A 20,459-nucleotide genomic window follows, 5' to 3' on the forward strand; every position below is an offset into this window, starting at 1 on the left:
ATATCTGGGGATGGTTACACACATTACACACATAGATTTATATTCTTTGAAAATAGGCACTGTGTTAGATCTATATGAAATCCAACATGTGTCAAAACTGTTTCATGAAGCCTTAACAGGTATGTTAGGTCAAAATTCAGCCTTTCCACGTCGCCCCAGTAATGAATGGCCCCTTTGTAATGGATATCAAATATTAACTGCAGCGGATCTTATTTCCACCCATGGGGAATAAAAAGCATCAGACCTACATATCATGCATCTGATACGACCCACGTGCTGCCATATAAAACAGAATATGAGGTTATGTTTCATATGGGGGGTTTCTCTTTTATCAGCGGTTTGCCCTTTGGATAAAGTTGGAGATTAATCCAACTTTACGCCCAACAGCTCAACAAAGCTCTTGTACAGAGGATCAAGCGCAGATGTTGCATATCAGAATAAAATATATTAAACGAATGAACTAGTATCAAATTATATCTTAACTCATTCTCTAACTATGCATGAGATCAGTCATTTTGGGGGCAGTTTGATGATCGCCACTAGTGCCGTGTATTTTACTATTTCCAAAACAACCAATTAATTTCAAAGCAAAATAGAAAGAAAGAAAGTGCATAAAGCTGAGGTTCGTTTAAAGGAAATGAAATATATAAAAAATACAGTATAGTACGGATAAATTTGGGGAAATTGAGTTTAATTTTAAGTAAACATTAAGATTATTTTAAAAAATGCAGTACAGTCATCTCCATGTCTATTGTTAAATAACCCAAATAAAAGAAATTCTTAAACATCTGGATTTCCGCGCAAACGCAACCCAACTTGGTAACTTTAAAATTTGAGAAATTAGTGATTTATCGGGAAAGCTGAAGAAACTGGTCATATAATAATAATAATAATAATAATAATAATAATAATAATAATAATAATAATAATAATAATAATAATAATAATAATAATAATAATAATAATACAGATCCAACCGTGTTTAATGACAAAATAGTTTATAAATAGTAGAATTCTTTATGACGTCTGACACAAGAAAGAAAAAAATATCATCCTGTCCAGGTAATGATGTAGATATGTAGTCTAGATGAGAGGGAGAGGGCGCATGGCTGCAAGCCAGTGACAGTCTTTGTTCAGTTTTATAGCAGGGGGTTTGTGGTGTAGTACTGTAAACGGTCTCTGTTCAGTTTCTTCTCCTTCATCCTCCTGTTCTGAAACCAGATTTTAACCTGGCGATCTGTCAGATTGAGCATCCGTGAGAGCTGCAGACGCTTCTCTTTGTTGATGTAAACACTGAAGAAGAATTCCCTCTCTAGTTCTCTGATCTGATACTTTGAGTATGGACATCTCTTCTTGCGCGTCCTCTGGCCACCTGCAACACAATTCAAATCAAACGTCACAAGATATCGTAAACACACTGGAAGCACATGAATTCCTCCTTGCGTTACAAGGAGCAGTGATAGTCTACATGAGCTTTGGAGTTCAAGTGTTTCCTTCCTCTCTGGCCCACAAGATCGAGGTTTGAAAACAAAGCTGGACTTGATGTTGGGACATGTTGGGCATGAAAGATTGCATATCGGAAGTTGTGAAAACTGATTGAAATCTGTAAACCCATACTGGCTGGTTTAAGACAGATGGCGTGGGCCTAACCCAAACAGACAGGGGTATCATGTAGCTGATATGCTTTTATTCTCTGCTTCGATTTCACTGCGCGTAAAAAGCTGTTATTTTAGTGTTCGTGAAGTAAATGACTTCATGAAAAGCAGTTGTTGAATGAAATCCTCGCAAATCCAGTGAATTTGTAAATGTTTATAATCCTTTAAATATGGAGCAGGCTTCCAGCGTAAATCAGGACCACTGTCAGATTTAAATGCCCTAGTAGCCCACTTCAGTCAGCATAGAATAAAACAAATTATAAACCCACAGAATATACATGCTAAACATAAATATATGATTAACACATTTTGATTGTATGGACACAAATATTTTAGGTTTTAGATTTTAGGGAGATTTTTCTTTGGATTTTAAACAAACATTTGTTAAAATAAACATGCACTAACGCACGGAACGTTTACCATAGTGAAGCACACTATAGAGAAAAGTGGTGATCTTGTTTAAAATCGTGCACAACGAGCTTAACGCCACCGTAATCACGGCCAATTTCAATCCCAAGCACGTGATCTTGTCGTTTATAACATAGTTTTGTTGTAGGGTAAATCTGCAGGCCCTCCATAAACCTTACGTGCTTATAAAACAGCATATAAAAAGCTTTAAGAGCGACGCGTTAGATTTTCCTCCGTGCATTAAACGCTGCTACTCACTGCTGCTTTTGCTCTGTTTCTCCTCGCTGTGGCCGGAGGACGACTTGGGGCTGCAGCTCTCCGCCGTGTCCGAGCCCGGCTGAGCCGGAGCAGGGCTTGTTTTCACGGCGTGTCTGTCCGCGTCTGCTGCTTGTGCTGTTGGTGTCGTGCTGCTCTCTGCGCCGCCGTAGGCAGTATCGAAAAACTGGTCAAACGCTTGTGGTAGGACGCCGTTTCTACCAACGCTGCCATAGAATCCCGGCGTCGGGTTGGAGGAGCTGGTGTGGCTCGCGCCGGAGCTGCCTTTCACCAGGATCTCACCCCCCCTTGAAGTCGTGCTCGTCCAGCCGTCCCTGTGCACAATGTCCTCAGCGTAGCAATGTGATAGCCCCCCCCTGTTGTGGTGCCATTTACTGGAAGTATCAATGCCATAGTCTCTGAAAGCCACATCTCTCACGGATGGAACCTGTGGCAGCGCTGAGGTCTGGTAGGAGTATGTCATGGGGCAAGAGGACTGACTTTGGGTTAAATAATGAGGGAGACCCGAGAAGTCTGCTCCGGAGACGTAGTAAGTGCAGCTCGGTAGATACATATTAGAGCCAGAGATCCGATCATCAAAATCCATATTCTGCTGGTGGAAACGTCCTACAATAATCCTTGCATAGTTCCTCCGCTGCGCTGCACTCCAGTCACTTTGAGGCAGACTGGTGGAGCAGAAATCCTTAGACGTACAAGCTGACGTGGGGATCCATCTCTATCCATTCCTGAGGGCCAAAGCCATGTGACCACTAGCACAAAATGACAGATAGCCTACGCCTCAACGTGTAGGCTATATGAGTCAATGAGTTTCTAAAGCAGACCTTTGGCTGTATGGGAAAGGAAAAATACTGAAAAGGAATTTTGCATTGAACCTATTAAGTCTATTTTAAAGCAGCCGCATAGGCCTTTCAAACACGGCTTCTTCTTTTACTTTTGCTGGGAATTGCTAACTGTATCACAAATTGCCCTAAAGAATGGAACAAAAACAGATTCGAATCCAATGTTTGCTCAAGATGCGCAACCTGCCACATTTGATCTTACAATCTAGTTTAAACGTAACCCTCACCTTAACCCTCACCTTAACCTCCGCACAGACGGCGCAATCTTTTAAAACATGAAGATCACGTCTTCTGACCATGAAAGGCGACACGACACAAACTTTACTCTGTGGGGGAGTCTTCATAGTTGTGGTACAACGAGAAGACTTCAGACCACAACAAACAACCTACAAGAATGTTATAGTTAAGGATACTTTGGCCATGCGCATGCGTTAATTATTGCGGAAGCTATTTCCTTTTTAATTTATCATCGCTGTTAAGAATAGTCGTCCCTCAATGTGAATTTAATACAGCCAACCTTAGCTAAATATAGACTAATCTGTCTACGGGCCGTGGAGCAACAGGAGTCATGCTGCACGTTTGTTAGGCGTCGGTCCAGTTTGGCACAGAGAGACAAAAACAATAGGCTGTAAAACACAGGTTGCTGTTGCTTCGGACCAACATTGTGAGATCATTAAAGAATCTAAACGTGACTATTTTTGACTGAAGTATGTATAATAACATACTGGTTTTCTGTTTCCACGCGTAAAATGTCTTTAAATGGCGACATGTTAATTTACCGTGTGTACTTGCCGTGTTGCATCAAAACGCAGCATGTTGTGCATTGAGACTCCTCCTATTGAGGCTTTCACGTTGTGCAAAAACAAAACGTTGGAATTAAAAACTACAGGAACCGTGAAGCATTCTGAAGGTCGTGGCAGCGTAGCTGATATAGGCATAAAGCACTGACTACGCCTTATATTTCATATAAAGACACAGCCTGGTAATAAAGGTATTTACCAAAGAGGTTCCAGCCTTTGCGTCGCCTGTTCTCTCTCGCAACGCCCAATATAAACCTTTGGACACGGGCTATTTCCTGTACACTCCAATCAATTTTCATTTGTCGTCACTGCGGAGTAAGTGGGCACATGTGTCGCATATCACTGATCTCGTTAAGCAACTATTTTTAGAATTTGACCCAAATTTCCCACATCAACTACATCCAAGCCTGCGAATTTGCGTTAGGAAACGAGTGTTTCGCTCTGCTCAGGTGGTTTGATGTTAGACTTGAATTGACTGAGCATCTTATTACTATGTAAGACTGTTTCATTTGGTGATTAAAAATGTCTTAATATAATACATTTGACGACAATTCCCATTTTATTACTCTGTGAATTATTCAGCCACACATTTGCAGAGTCAGCACCCAGGCCGTGGAGTGGCCCGGTTTATCACATTAAACCTTCCTTCTGCGTCTTACAGCGGTATTTATAAACAGCTTCGTCCGCTAAAATTGGCTGCATGGTTTACCGAGAGCCAGTTCGTGTAGCCTATGTTAATTTACTAATGTGGTGAGACTGTTATTTTTAATACCGAACGATTAAAACGTTTACGTAAAAAAAAAAAAAACCGCTAAACATCCATAACTAAACACATGTACAAATAAATATATTTCCAGAAAAATGTAAAGTTTTTCTGTAGATGCAGATTAGCCTGTGATGGCAAGGTAAGAAAATGTTGGAATACTCTCAGCATAAATGGTAGGCTAATAATGTCATTTAAAACTGTTTGAATTAAATATGCCACAAAGTTTCTTTTAGTTATTTATTTTCATTGCTTGGGCACATGAAAGTCAAGGCTGGTCCATTGTTGTGACGACGCAATAAAACTGGAGGAGCACATGAAAAATGGCCCAATGTCCCTAGCACGACAGCCTTGGAAAAATAAATGACGTGAAGTAACTTTGTGAGATGCAAAAAGCTGACTGTACCGTACAGTCACCAGTGGCAGAGCAACGGGGAGTTGAATAAAAGGTGTTTTTCAGGTTTCTCTCAATTTTCTGTCGACACTTCAGCAGAAATGTGGTTCAGCTTAACTGCCTGAAGGTCTGTGTGCCTCCTGCTTTCCCTGAATTCATTCCACAAAGGGCCTTTTTCTCAGCTGAAATGTGCCAGTAAACAATTGAATTTAAGGCCACAGCCTGCAACGTTTGTCTATGAACTGTATAACTTGTAGAATTCGAGCGATAGAGGAAGACAATTCGTGTTTGTAAACTCTTTGGGAATTGTGCAACTTGGCCCCAGTGTTTTTGGCATTGTTGGCTGTTTAAAAATGAGTTGATTACTAATTTAGTTGAATTGGTTGACATTTAGGTCACTGACGGTGCCTTCACAAAAAATTGTTCAAGAGGACACCAAACAACATTTATAAAACCTGTTCACATGTGTGATATTTCTGAGGGTTTTGAAGTTTTAATACAAAGGAAGCGCACTACAAACTGATTTATTACTATTTTTTTATGTATTTAATAGCATATAGCTTGTTTATGAAGAAACATCTATTAAAACAGGTAATTTCAAACAACAACAAAAACATCAGGCACAATAATCTTCACGTGCACTATTTGTGGATAGGGATTCATATTATTTCTAGTGAAGTGAGACGTTACAGTATAAATCTGACAACACAGATTAAAGAAAACAACTCACTTTAAACAAAAAACACATAAAATGGACAACGAAAGCTGGGATGTTTGAGAAAGACACGGAAAAGAGAACTGAAAAAGACGCTGGAGTCTGACTGCACTGAGTGGGGGCTTCTCCGGAAGCAGAGGAGCTGAGGGCAGTTTACAGCTGAAGCTGCTGTAAAACAAAACAACTTTAATAAAACTTTCGGGACGGAAAAAATCACTCTCTTGTGCATCTCCATTACCATTACTGCATACTGTCCTATTGCCACCGATTCAAACACTTGGGTATAAAAGTTATTTTATTTGGGGGGAAAGAAAAATGGGTAAAATCATTGTAGTGATTTGATTAATATATTTGGGTTAGTATTATATTGTATTTCCATTATTTATACATTTCTTTTAATTGTGTCTGTTTTACACAAAGTGCACGACGTTTACCACGCAGACAGCAACCAGTGAAACCACTCAGAATATTATGACAATGACCCTTGTGTATCTTTGTTGTAAGTGATCACTTTGCAGCCTAACAAGTGTCTATGCTTGCTGACTATTTGACTTTACACGAATACAAGTTCTATTTGAAAAAAGGAAATATTTCCCTCCATTCTGTTTGACATTTTGTTTGATTCTGTTTACATGACGTAATGTTTTAGATGTTATTTTTGTTGATTATAATTTTGTTTTAATTGGGCTGATAACTGCCAATAACAGCCAGCTTAGGTCTGTAGTATCCCGAGATGCATTATCCTGCTCGGCTGTCAGGGGGAGCAAAGACACCGAACAACAGGGGGCAGGGGACACCTGTGGGAAGGGGGGGTCCACAGAAAAAGGTTTCTGACTCCATCTTAACAAGGATGGACATGAATATTTACACTAACAGAATTCCTTTAGCCCCGACAAAGAGTATGGAATAAAGCAATCTAAATGTTTAACTACCATTCCAAGTTTCTCAAGTTATAGTCTGCCCATATATGTAGCGCATCAGCAGCCTGTCTCTGTAAGTGCCCTATGAGCAAGACGATAAAGTCGCCTGCTATTGTTAGTTAAATCTGAGCTTAGATGATGACACTCGCCCCAGGGTGCTGCTTTTTCATGGTACAGACACATCCTTCAAATCCAGCCTTATTAACTGAACAGGAGACTGTCAACCTGCAGCTCATGGAGTGGCACAAGGAGTTGGACAGTTTGCAGGTCAGTGCTCTGTCCTGGTTCTTTAATGTTTTTACGTTTTAGAATAAAAACATTTAAGTAAATGCGAAACGAATATGTTAAACTCTTAATGATGGGCTGTAGCCAGCCGGCGGAACGACACCAATGACATCCAGTAGTTATGGGGTTTGTTGTTTGGCGGGTTAGCGGGCCATAGCCTGAGGGATTGTTTTGTTTTATATGAAGTGCATTGGTTTCTATCCAGTCCTTATACGTTCATCTACTTTGTCAGTTTTAAGTCTTTGTTCCGGAACAAGGTAAACATAATACAGTGTAAGGTTAAACACAGAAATTAAAACACACTCTTCATGAGGTAATCTTAAGGCCTCGAGAAGCAAATAGAACTGACTGCACCTTTCGGACTATATTTTTATTTTTGATGGAGTACTAATAATTATGGGTATGAGTTGTGGCTCGTGTAGAAAAAACCTTACAAACTCCACTCCAGAAAAAAGTAATAAGTAAGAAGATTGTTTTCTTTGCCCCTATGAAGTTCCAGTTCATTAGCCGCAACGTAAGTGTATTTTAAGGAAACACTGATGAAACATGAATAGAAACTGAACAATTCAACAAACAGGTGCATTTTTACTGGTCTCTGAATAATTAATTCAAGTTGAATGTGTTAATATTAGTAAGTTGAAGCTTAAAAAACATACTACTAAAATATGTCTTCTTTCGAATACATTTAGTACCACATTAAAGGCCCTGCACCGTTACTTTAATATCCAATAATTTTTTTCCTCTGGAGCATCAACATTTGTATGATAATGATAAGTTAGTTTAGAGTTGACTGATGAAACATTTCATTCATAATAAGTACGATAATTAGATATAAAGTAGCACATAGTAAATCGCTCTCACTCTCTTACAATCACATACACACACACACACACACACACACACACACACACACACAAACACACACACACAAACACAGGAAAAGAGCAGAGCAGATCAGAATGCATAGTCAATTGTCAGATACTGTGCTGACTGCGTTTCACCACTAGATGGCGATAACATCTCTCAAAGGCTGAGGCTCTGGACCTTCTCATGCAGGCCTGTTGAACCAACTGGTTCTACAATGTCGTCACTTTAGCATCAACTACCATTGTTCGGTTTAGGCTAAATATTTTAAGTGAAAATGAAAAATCGCCATGAGTCTCTCAAACATTTATTGTAAAAACTTTGGCTATTGCAGTAAAAAGGGAGAATAGATATTTGCAGTCACATAGTATTTACATGCTTAAATATGACATCGTATTTTAATAATCCGTCCATGGCTGAAAGGCAGAGATTGTTATTCTCGTCAGCCTGGTGACAGGCGAGTAAAACCCTGTTTTTAGAAAAACAAAAGAACACAGAATAAGACAGTGATGTGTGCAAAGTTTCTGCCATTATATTGACATATTCAAACTGTCTCACGTTTCATGACATTTTTCTATCAGACAATGTTTATTAACAGATACTGGCTTATTAAAAAAGAGGTTTCATCTATACAGGCAAAAAAATACTCTTAAAACGTTCAAACTGTCTTTTCGATCTTAATAATATAGCTAGACACCAAAGAAGCGGTGTGGGTTTGGCTAAAATGGAAAGGAAGAGCATGGAGAGATTTTATACTTTTTCTTTGGTGTCAATCGTTGAAACATAATTTTTGAGATTCATTTTCTTTTTTTAAATCATACATGTGGAACGTTGCCAGTTTGCATTGTAATAACAGTTTAAACAACGTTTTGCTTGTGCCACTGCATCACTCGGTCGATATCAACTATTTAGGCCCCACCTGATTCCAGGGGCTTCAGCTTTTAATTTCAGTGTCAGATTATAAGTGATAAAAGCGCAGAATGGCTCGAGTTGTGTCAGGCCTTCAAAGCAGAAAGTCTTGTTGCTTGGTGGATAGTTTTAAGATCGTGCAACTCTCGCTGCATGGTCAACATGTTGCAAATCATTTCCGATCTTCTGTCAACAGGCCGCATCGACTGGTTCCAATTAAAATTTAAGGAAGGAAATGTGTAAGTCAAAACAGAGCCGCTCTGGCGACAAGGAGGCCGTTCAAAATGTAATAAATTAGCATAGTTTTTGTTTTTTTGTTTTTTTATACAGGCGCATTAATGATTGCCTTGCACCTCCTGGTTCACTCTCTCCAGAGCTAACTGGAACTCTTGAATTTATTGACGATTTTCTTTTCCTTTACGCGCCGGTTCTGAAACCAGATTGTCACTTGTCTCTCTGTCAGATTTGTCTGCGCGGATATCCTTCTCCTTTTGTCCTTGGTGATGAATTTATTGGTGGCGTACTCCCTTTCCAGTTCCTTTAGCTGCACCTTGGTGTATGGCACACGCTTCTTTCTCCCACGGCGGATTGAACTGTCTCCACCAGATATAGTGTCTGTGGAGAAAAACAAATGGAAGCTTATAATTTTATCTACTGGACTTCCTCGCATAGAAAACGAAAATGTTTTACAAACATTTGATAATGTTTTTTTTCCTTTTAAAGATCACACCACCTTGTCGCACTGAGCACTAAATATACATTTAGTGTTTTTGCAAAGCACATTCCAATGAACCCTGCTACTTCTGTATCAATAATAAAAAAAAAAGAAATACCTTGTAATGAGGATTTCCACAAAGGATTTGACTGTGGTTGCTCCTTGGTGCAGTAAACTTGACCACTCCAACCATTAGTGATGGCCCATGGTTGGTAGGGTTCCATGGGCAACAGAGACTCGTGTCTTGGCTCAGACGGTGCACTCAGCGCAGGTACGACGGGGACGTCCAAGTAGCTGGGTTGGTAAGGACCTGAGGAATAGCCCTGATAAAAGGCAAATTCTTTGGCCCTGGTCGAAAACTCCTCACCAGGGACCGACGATTCCATGTATTTATCGCCATAACCAGAAGGCTGTGCGCAAGCCTTGACCCCGCCGTGTGACATCCTACATGGGTAATAACTGCTGCCAAAATATCCATAGGGCAAAGATGCGTTGGGTGAACTCTGAGTGGCCGAACAGGGGCTGCATTGTTTGCCAGGCTCCCCCATGCCAGAGACTGGCACCTCACTCGCAGTGTAGGTGGTGCTGGGAGCCAGGGAGGTTGGATGCGCTAACAAATTCCTGCACTGGGTTGCAGCGAAATTGCCTCCAGTAAATCCTTCCATGTTTTTGCTTCTTTCATCCAAACCGTTGTCGTAGAGAAACATCACCGGGTCAATCCAGTGCGAGTGGAGGAGTAATGACGCGGTCATAGCATGTCCTACATCGAGACGACCAACTCTTTTTCAAAATCCCCTCGACTGAACAGAGACAGGGACTCGGGCAGAGTAACGATACCCACATGCCTGAGTACATAAAGATCGCGAGGTTATTGGTCAGGGCCAAACACGTGATATGCAAAGGAGACGATAAATGTCCAGACGTCAGATAACGCAGATCGAGCAGCTCATTTTTAAGGGTGTGATGCGCATCAGCAAATACACGTTTTTATGCAAAGTATACCTGTAATTTTGATTTTGATTTTTTTTCCAAACACACGGATGTTGCAGCCTCAATCGGAGAGATGCTGTGATGCGAAGGCAATTGTTTAACCACGTGTCGCTGCAGATAACTGATTAATTGTGTACTAGACAACTTTGCGTGAGAAAAATTGATTACCTATGTGTCAGAACTGATGCGCAATCACGCGTGCAATTCCTGGTAAACACACGCTTACTCTGAGGAAAAAGCAATACGGATTTAGTAGTCTGTAGCCTACATAATCGGAATTCAATTTTAAATTTGGTTTTATATCAAAATAGTGATTTCGATATCATTTTAGGCGCTTCAGCAAAAAGTGCCGAGATTTGCAAAATTCCCCCTTTAAAATTATCGGTTTGCAACGAGGGGTTTAAGTTCAATGGTTAAACGGGCGGTGTTTTCTGTAGTAGTCTGCATATATGGTGCATCTCTTATGGGAATTTTCAACACATATTATAAAAACATTTAATCGTTTTACATTTGGCACTGCAACAGTCAATTTAAACACAAGCTCAGTGTACACTAAAGCATGCCATACTTGGCTGCACTCCGCCTAATACGGGTTTAGACGCGGCTCGAGGCCAAGGTCAAGTTGAAAGTTGCAGTCTGGCCAAAGAGGCACTTCACGCCAGGAAGAGCAAAGAAAAAAAGGAGAAATTTCATTTAGAAAGTGTTCTTTTTTAAGTCAAGGAATCTTGACGTGTGTTTTTTTTTTCTCCCTCTCTCTAATATTAATCTCTCATCAGCCTTAGAAAATGAGAGACGTCAACTGGCCAAAATCAAAGTACAAAATGGATTGTTTTACCCTCCTGACAAGAGAAAAGCGACTCTTTATTCACCATGTCTATGTGCTCCTACGTTCTGAATAAAATATATCTTTAGGTGGGGTTTGTTTTCCTGCAAGACGCAGGAGTTCAACCTTGGGGCACGACTCTGCAGAGCAGAAATAAAAATAAAATGTTTACAGTTCAGCTTAGATATGGCACTAAACTAAACGTTTAGTTGTGTCCTAAAAAGGTTAATATATTAACTCTCATTTGTCATATATGAGAACTGAGATTGAAATTGTTTTTATTTTTCAAAATTATTTTTTATGAGGCCACAGACGCAGAGGAATGTGCACCCATCTAAATTTGAGCACCTTTTTTTATATTTAATAGTTTCCTCACCTTTCGAGGTTGTAAATATTTATGGGGTTGATAGCTTGTGGGCAAGGAGTAGACTACATTTGAGGAAAGAAAAAGTTTTACTGAATAGGTTCACGCCTGGTTTTTGTTTCATTGCTCTATCATCATAACAGATCTTAGACTTACCAGCTTTTATTTAACATGCAATACATTTTGGGAAAGAAAACCTGCCTACTTTCGCAAAGTTCCTGTGAAGACGTGCATAGTGAGTATTTTGAATAAAAATCATCTCAGCCACATTGTTCACACATTAGCTACATACTGTTCTCATATAGCAGTGAAGGCGTTTAAAGCAAAACGATGGTTCAAGACCAGACTGCAAAAAGGTCACGAGTTGCAGAAATGATATATTTCATTTCATTTTCTTTATTAATTTGTTGTCAATATGCACACACACACACTCAAATGTGTAAAAACTATATCCATAATGGCATAATGGAAAAAATAAAGCATTTGTAGTTCTCTACGCTTTTAATTATTCCCCCCCACCCCCCATGCCTTATGAAGTCAAAACGCAACTAACCCATACGTGTTAAATCTGGAAAAAAGAAATTACGAAATACTAACTAAATAAAGCATTTGTATAGGTGTATTAAAGTAACAGGCAATGCTTCATTAAAAAAACAATTATGCAACGGCTTGTGATTGTGTAATTTTTTTGCATAGCGCTCTATACTCTTCCTAAAAAGCAGAATTTATTATTATTTCTTTTAAACAAAACAGCTTATTTCAATCCTGGAAAAGGAAGTCACTATAAACTGCACACAACACCTGCATGATAAACCCCATTGCCTCAAATGCGAAATGAAGGGATATATATATATATAGAAGAAAGAAAAAGCCAAAAAGACACAATCAAAGAAACCTAATGGTGTTGGACACATTTTGCGACATATCATCCATATCCAAGTCTAATTTGCTACTTACTGTACACTTTTACGACTTCAGACCACCATACCACCATTAAATACAACTTTCTTACATTGGCACACAACGGGAAAAAAGGCATCGTCGACGCGTTAAAAATATATAAACTCAGATTGCTGAAAGCAAAGCTTATCAAAGTGTTGAGGAAGCTATAGGTTAAGGAGTGGCGTGCACGCTGCAGCATATGATGTCAGGTTGTGTCAGTCTGCTGGAGGCCTGAGACCAAAGTGCTGCTCTGTTTGCAGTACCTATCAACTAGATGACAACACAGCTCTTAGACTACAGAGCTTAATGGACTTTTTATGGGTTTGTCTTCTGATCGCATGACCTATGGCACCTTGGCCCCTCAGTGGCTCTTGGCAAACCAGATCAGAAACATACCACCGTCCAGGTCTGGCTTATAAACGGGGATTTAAAAAAAAAAAAAGAAAGAAAAAAAAAAAAAGTCCAGATTCCCACAATATAAGGTGGGCTGCAACTATTTAATACAACTTTGCTATTTGTGCAGTTGGCACTGTGTAATTAGAAAAGAAATTGTTAATGGAACTTCTATTGGGGAGGTTAGGACGTGCTGGCTAATTTTTCCTATTCTAAAAGAAAGTGTCCTTTTTGCATCTGCTCTGCTGCAAAACCCCTCAAGGCAGATATTACAACAAAAATGTGCATTATTTTATTGTGACTATTACAGCAGGGGGACACTGATGCAAACTAGAGCATTTGGGAGCTATTTAGGTTACTGGCTCTCAAAGTCATGGAAGAACAATTGTTTTGTAAATGTCCCAATACTTTTCATCATCACGATTAATATAATTCTTTGTTCGGCTGTACTTAAATACAAATAAAGTGCAGAATCTTGGTTATTTAAGTTGCGTCTGCAAAAGCAGTCACAGCACAAGCATGGCGATTGTTAAAAAAAAAAAACAAAAAGGAGAAGAAGTGTCTGTTTCTGTTAAGTTCAGCTTAATAACCAAATTCAGAAATGAATGAAGCTTGAACAAATTAACTGATAATTTGAAGACATAACACTTTCTTTATTTCCTATCAGGATATGACACCCTTTTCCAAAGTAACATTTTTAATGTGAACAGAAATAACCAAAATGAACAAACCAATAAGCTAAATTAAGAAATTGTCATACACAATAGATAAATATGGAGACTAAAATGTATTTGCAAATGTTCAGCCTCGACACACTGAGCTAATAAGTTCATTTCTGACATCACAGATTTCCACCAGACTCACATTTACTAGTAAAGAAAACTGCAGTGCTCTCACTGCTCAACAGTCGCCTTATGCTCTGGTTCCTCTGCATGTGTGACAAGTTCAGTTTTTCAAAAACTCTTCAGTGTGCTTTATTTTAAAAAGACCAGATCACAGAGAAAACATGATATTTAATACGAGATAAGTGCTTATATGATCTGTCTTGCTGTGCACGAGCGCTCTGGGCTTCATATCTTTCACAGCTTAGAGAGACAGGGGGGAAAAAAGCCCTTGGGGTGAAATGCACCCCAACTACTCTGTGTGCAGGGCCAGGCTGTGGACGGGGTGGAGGCTGACATTACTGGCCCTCCTCCTCACGCAGAAATTGGAATACAGAGGAGAAATCTTTATTGGCATAACCACGTGCCGACATCATTCGGTAGATCTGATGGGCTAAGGAACCTAGAGGGACAGGAGTTTTCGTGTTGGTGGCTGTGTTCTGTGCAAGGCCCAAGTCCTGAAAAAGAATGGCAAATATACATTAAAAAATGAAATGGCTGGAGCTGAAAAATTAAACTTCAACACTAAAACTACCCATCCGCACACCAGAGGACGTTTCTTCATGTTGTAATAATATGGGATGGTGGACATAAACAACTGCTAAATAATTCACTGTGTTAACGGGTGTGACCCAGCATAGAAAGTCATTTATTTGTTACTTATATCCATCACATGCAAATGACAGATGTGTTCCTGACTGATTTAGGATCAATCCTATACCTGCCTTCAGTATCCATTATGTATCAGTTTTGGTTTTAAAAATAGCTGAGCTAATAGAAAAAAAAACAAAAAAACAATATGTCTCTGCACTAATTAGAGGAAACATATCTTAAAAGGCATAATGTTTAAACGTTAACATTTATTTCCATAAAACCTATGCTTTTATATATTTGTTCTGTAAATTGTAGTGATATATTAAACTAACCTTAGCCATAAGTTGGGTTCCGAAGCCTCCCTGGTAGTTATTTCCAGAGGGGACTCCCTCCATGACGCCAGGCACAGGGTTGTATGTGTCACTAGCCCAACAACGGCCTGAACTCATGTTCAGGATTTTGGCCAAAAGTTTAGGCTCGAGACCAAGCCTTAGGTAGAAGACAAATTTCACGTTAATAAAAACAAATAAAAGAATAAATAAAAATCTGTAGTTGCATATATTGACATAATTATTTTTCTTTTTGTTTTTTTTTTTTTTTAAATCAATCTGCTGTTATTTGTAAGTGCTCACCTTATTCCCAAGTTCATTGTCTCTGAAGTCCCAATCATTCCAATGGCTAGGAGCATGTTGTTACAAATTTTAGCAGCCTGTAACAAAATTACATTGCATCATCAGTTCAAAACCAAACATTTTTGGCAACTTAAGAAAAATATAAATAAATAAAAAGAACAATTATTTGAATCTGAAATCTATCCTCAAATCTCATACCTGTCCAGTTCCAACTTGACCACAGTACACCACATTAGCTCCCATGCAGCTGAGCAGTTCACTGGCTGCTGTAAATTCCTCCTCTGCTCCTCCAACCATAAAAGTCAGTTTACCCGTACTTGCGGCACCCACACCTGGGAATGGGAAAAATCCCTCTTACACAAAATATGAACCCTGTGCAAGCAACACTGAATGGTTGATAAATACTAGATTTTCTGAAAATGTTATCAGTTAAAGTGAACAACTGAACCTTGCTGAACTGCACTAACTCACACTGAAGGCTACTGTAGCATTTAGCAAAAAGCGATCAGTGTTAATGTTAACTATTGACATGACTCCAGTTAAATCAGAGCAACTTCCCTAAAATAACAGGAATTGCAGCTACCATTTTCAACTATACATGTTTAGCAAAGAGCAGGAAATTTGTTTGTCATCTTATTCCCTTCACACCCCTAACTGAACAAGATTGCTGTGGAACATATAATAGTGCAACAAGAATATTATTAGTGAGACATAATAGCAACATAAAATATAAAACTTAGTATCTTTGTTGCATGCCATTCCCCATCTCTACCAGAATAAACAAACAAACAAACCAAATAGATAATTTTGCTACAGATTAGGTTTTAATTGTGCTTGAACCTGTGTGCTTGAAACTTGAATTTGTGAACATGTATATGTACATTTAATCCCTTTTTATATTTTTCAGAAGTTTGGCACTACAAATTCTAATTATGCTTAAAAACAAACAAAAAACTAAATCAAAACAGCATTACATGAATACAATAACATCTAAAGCATTTAGAATAAGACAATTTATGTGGTATTAAAATAAATATTTAAAAAAGGCAAGTGTGTGAAATTCTGTTTTTAAAAAACCTGATTAAGGACAATACTTTAATTCTCATAGGATTGTCAACTGAAAACCTAGGGGCAATGTTGGAAAAGGTTTGGTCAGCCTTGGTCTAGATTTAGGAACAGCTGTTTCTGGATCTATTAGTTTGGCGGTGCACTAAAGTTCATATGGGACTTGGTAATACTGTGTAACCAGGTGCAAGCTGAATGGGGCGCCAAGAAATTAACCAGCATAGTCCTATAATTAATACTGCAGTTTACAGGAAACCAATGCACAGAGGTGTTATGCTTTCTGAATGCAGTAGTCATCGGTTGCCATCTGCCAACAGCCTTTTATATTAACTTGAATTTGGGAAGACTGTGCTGATTGAGACGGGTGTGAGTTGCAACAGTCAAGCTGAGATTCAAAATCGGTCACTCAGTTATTTTACAAAGATATATATTAAAATCTAAAGGCAAAAATTAAAAACAGACATAACATATCAAAAATTACACAAAGACACGTAGTTCACAGTAAAATAAAGAATAAAAGGTCCAAAATAGTTTTAGATATATTCAGTATCTGTACTGCAACAGATATACACAACTTCTAAATTGGCTTGATTGTGGGAGGTTTATATACCTCAGTGAGTTTGAAGATCAAGATAAGAAACATCATCTGTATAACAACTACAAACTGACAAGAGTCAATGACTTGTCTAAGAGGTGAATAATCTAATATAGATGTTGAAAAATGAATTTTAAACAGGTTGAATTATTAAGTGACTTAATATTTAGTATAATATGATGTCTTATTTTAATATTTTAAGATGATTGATCTTTCCTGAGTGTGATAGACATGTGATAGTTAAATTAATGTCATAAACAAAAAGCCCTTCAGTTGAAAAAACAAAGCTGTAAAAAGGTGGGTGGATTTTCCACAGCTTGGAAGCTTTCCTCTTAACTATGCAACTGCTAAATATCAAGTCATATTTAACGTGAGAACTTGGGGCTGGAACTAGTGAGGTTGTTTTTCCATTTAGGGATGTACAAACTAATCGTTTAAAAATACTTTGTTAAATTTCTTTTCTCCAAGCACCTGATCAGAAAAAAAAAAAATAACTTCAAGTCCATATAATCCCCCCATCAAAGATAACAAAACAAATCCTCCCAAGAAAAATTACCACATGTATAGTTTCCATTTAACAAATGCTTTTATTCTCTAACACAAATCTGTATTTCTACCATTTTTATCCTTACTCAGTCTTATAAGTGAAATAATATCTGTCTGAGGTAGAAAGGGAGATGACACTACTCCTATCTGGTAGTTTTCCCCCCCACAGAAAGAAACAGCTCAGACACATACTGACTTAATTATGTCCACACCACTGTGAGCTGCCATGTTTAAGCTTTAACTACACTGGGTTAAAGAGTCACTACTATGACATTGTAATCCTTTTGATTTCTGTCTGATTGTTGGAGATGTTTCTAGGAGCTAGAGTCAGGTGGCTAATGTGTGTATCAAAGTATGAATTACATTTCATGTTCCAGAACCTAAACATACCCCACCCATGTGTGTGTGTGCGCGTGTTCAAAGCAGAAACTGGACAACTTTAATCCATGTGCACCATCATAGGACAGAAGCATATAAATCATTACTAATCTTTAGAGCCAGACTATAAAAAGGACCAACAATAATTCAAAGAATGTGGCTGCCTTGATGGTGATGGATCCAAGTTCAAACAAACTGTGTTTCTGAGTGGACCCCCAAGAAAGTCAAAGAGCACAGATAGTACACACACTTTACAGCTGAGAACATCTGTAAAGGCCGAGGCTGCTCTTTCCCCTTTCTTGCATACAGTAGCTACAGTGATTGCTGCTGGTACAAGTGCTTACGAAAAAGGCAATACAAGTCGCAACACTGGAGTTTCTACAACTGACAAAAAGTGATTTGTATTTGAAGCTCAACTTCCCGTACCACACACATAAGTTGGTGAGTAAAGCTGATTTGTTCCTTATTCTGATGTAAACACAAGCCTCGTCCCTTTACACATAAAAAACATAAAATATACAGTAATGCACAAAATAGATCATGCTGTCACAAGGTAGAGTGTTGCATATACATTTTAATACTGTAAAATTTATTTGCTTGAAACCGCTAAACTTGAACAGCTAATGTTCTCTTAAAGTTTTAAAGTATACTGCCAGTTTTTGCTGACCCATTTATTCGAGAAGAGCTGGCAAAATGTTATAAAACTTTTCAGCACAATACAATATGGTTCACAGCACCATAATAGCCTCCACAAGGATAAAAATTCAGTCAACGCCTCTCCTAAAAGAAAAAAAACTTGAACAAAAAAGTAAAATTTACCTCCTGACACAGGTGCATCCATAAAAACTGCCCCCATTTTCTCAGCAGCAGCAGCCATCTCTTTTGAAACAGCTGGATCTATGGTGCTGGAATCAATGAGTAGTGAGCCTTTTTTTACCTTTCTGTTGGGAAAAACAGATACTTTAGAATGCTACATTACGTTATGTTAAAACGCTGATGGAGAAATCAAAAAGTGTACTTCAAAATGCCGTTGGGTCCAGTGTACACATCTACGACATTGGGACTAGAGGGGAGCATGGTGATTATGCGGTCAGCTTTGTCTGCTACCTCAGCAGGGTTATCCACAATCTGAAAATTAAAAAAAAAAAAAAAAAAGTCAGGCCGCCCAAAGAGAATAACAGGAATTTTCAGAAAAGGCTTCAGTGTTCATGTTCCTGTTCTACCTGAGCACCCAACTCTTGCACTTCCTTGCAGGACTCTGGGAACACATCTGTAGCAATGACTGGATATCCATGCTTCAGCAGGTTCTTTGCCATTGGGTTCCCCATATTTCCCAGTCCAACAAAACCCACCTGTGTCTTCGAGGCCATAGACCTTGAGGAGACTACAGATAACAACTAAATGAACAAATTATAAGACATACCATTTCTATTACAAGCAATATCACTTTGCACAAACTTTGTTTTAATTTGTATACCTATTTAGAATATGTTTGCATTAAAATGATTTCCATTGATTCCACTGGGGCTAACAATGACAGGCCTTGCCCATCTGTAATTGGTCAAGTAATGAATGCATTTGATTCAGGTGTTTAAAGGTACTACCAGTGTAACTGCCCTTCGGTGCTAAAGACATCTGATATAATGATAACAAAGCCTTTTCAATGTGTACGTAAGAAGGCTTGGATAAACAGAATCAGTTTTAATGGCCAAGTATGCTAACACATACCAGGAATTTGTTTCTGGTCAATGGTAACTCTCAATGACAGTACAGGATGTGGTCAACAGCAATTAATATAATAGACAAAACATCAATATATGAATGATACACAGAGAGTTAAATTAATGGTGCATTTGAAAGAAGACCTGGTTTGGCTATATTGATGTATTTTAATATTAGCCTATTTCCAATAACACACACACAAAAAATACTTTTATCCCTGAAGTTTTATATTTTAACGTTATAGACAAATCAGTGACATATTGCATTAGTTTATGCATATATATAATAGACTATTTAGCGCTGCTAGGAAGCCTGAAAGGTAACGAAAAGGCCAAATAAGAATAAACCTATTTCTAAATGGATTTGTTTCGACTTAACAGGAGCTTCTGCAAGTTAACGTTATTACCATGCGCATTGACATTAATTTAGTGACAATTTCCTCCCTAACCGTCTGAAATATTGTACTCGAAACACTCTGGCTTAGTAAATAGCTCTGTTCAGTGACCCGGCACGCAATCTGCCAGACACTGGCCAACAAAATAGTCAAATAGAGCCACTGCTGCAGGGCCAGCTCAACACAGTCTATCGACATTTTTATCTACTTATCTTCCAGCATTTCAAGCAAAAGCAGACTTTTTGTTCCACAGATAGCCTTCAAGTAACAACTTCAGCATCTACAGTAAGAGCAACAACATGCACAATACTTATACATTTTCAGTTCGCTCTTCTTACCAAGTACAATGTCAACATGCTTGGAAAACCTTCTAACCAAACACCGAGACGCTCTCAGCACAGCGGCCATGCTTCTTTTCTCTTGACCTTACAGTTGACGTAATAGCACGTACGTAAACGACGGGAACTACGCCCAATAAAATAATAGACGTCCACAAAACGCCCCCCAAAAAAACAGCCAATGATATGTGAAGGGAGGGCATTTAAATACAAACCTTTTATTTTGTGTCTTTTCTATTGTGACAAAACTTAACCCGCT

At 38.6% G+C, this 20,459-nt stretch overlaps 3 protein-coding genes across 3 annotated transcripts; all 3 read right to left on the reverse strand.

The window, feature by feature from the left end:
* Nucleotides 1–967: 967 nt before the first annotated feature.
* On the reverse strand, nt 968–4,135 carry hoxa11b (homeobox A11b). The gene is made up of 2 exons (XM_067511697.1): nt 2,322–4,135; nt 968–1,372 (listed from the first exon to the last, which is right to left on the reverse strand). Exons 1-2 carry the CDS (start codon nt 2,923–2,925, stop codon nt 1,140–1,142), a joined length of 837 nt encoding a protein of 278 aa, XP_067367798.1. The 5' UTR covers nt 2,926–4,135; the 3' UTR covers nt 968–1,139.
* Nucleotides 4,136–8,210: 4,075 nt separating this feature from the next.
* On the reverse strand, nt 8,211–10,356 carry hoxa13b (homeobox A13b). Its single transcript, XM_067511917.1, has 2 exons — nt 9,662–10,356; nt 8,211–9,443 (listed from the first exon to the last, which is right to left on the reverse strand). The coding sequence occupies exons 1-2, from the start codon at nt 10,293–10,295 to the stop codon at nt 9,205–9,207; spliced, it is 873 nt and encodes a 290-aa protein (XP_067368018.1). The 5' UTR covers nt 10,296–10,356; the 3' UTR covers nt 8,211–9,204.
* Nucleotides 10,357–13,676: 3,320 nt separating this feature from the next.
* hibadhb (3-hydroxyisobutyrate dehydrogenase b) lies at nt 13,677–20,340 on the reverse strand. Its single transcript, XM_067509955.1, has 8 exons — nt 20,201–20,340; nt 18,970–19,130; nt 18,765–18,874; nt 18,566–18,687; nt 15,361–15,494; nt 15,163–15,239; nt 14,863–15,019; nt 13,677–14,394 (listed from the first exon to the last, which is right to left on the reverse strand). The coding sequence occupies exons 1-8, from the start codon at nt 20,268–20,270 to the stop codon at nt 14,236–14,238; spliced, it is 990 nt and encodes a 329-aa protein (XP_067366056.1). The 5' UTR covers nt 20,271–20,340; the 3' UTR covers nt 13,677–14,235.
* Nucleotides 20,341–20,459: the final 119 nt, after the last annotated feature.

The sequence above is a fragment of the Channa argus genome, chromosome 7, assembly GCF_033026475.1.
Source record: "Channa argus isolate prfri chromosome 7, Channa argus male v1.0, whole genome shotgun sequence".
Lineage (NCBI taxonomy): Eukaryota > Metazoa > Chordata > Actinopteri > Anabantiformes > Channidae > Channa > Channa argus.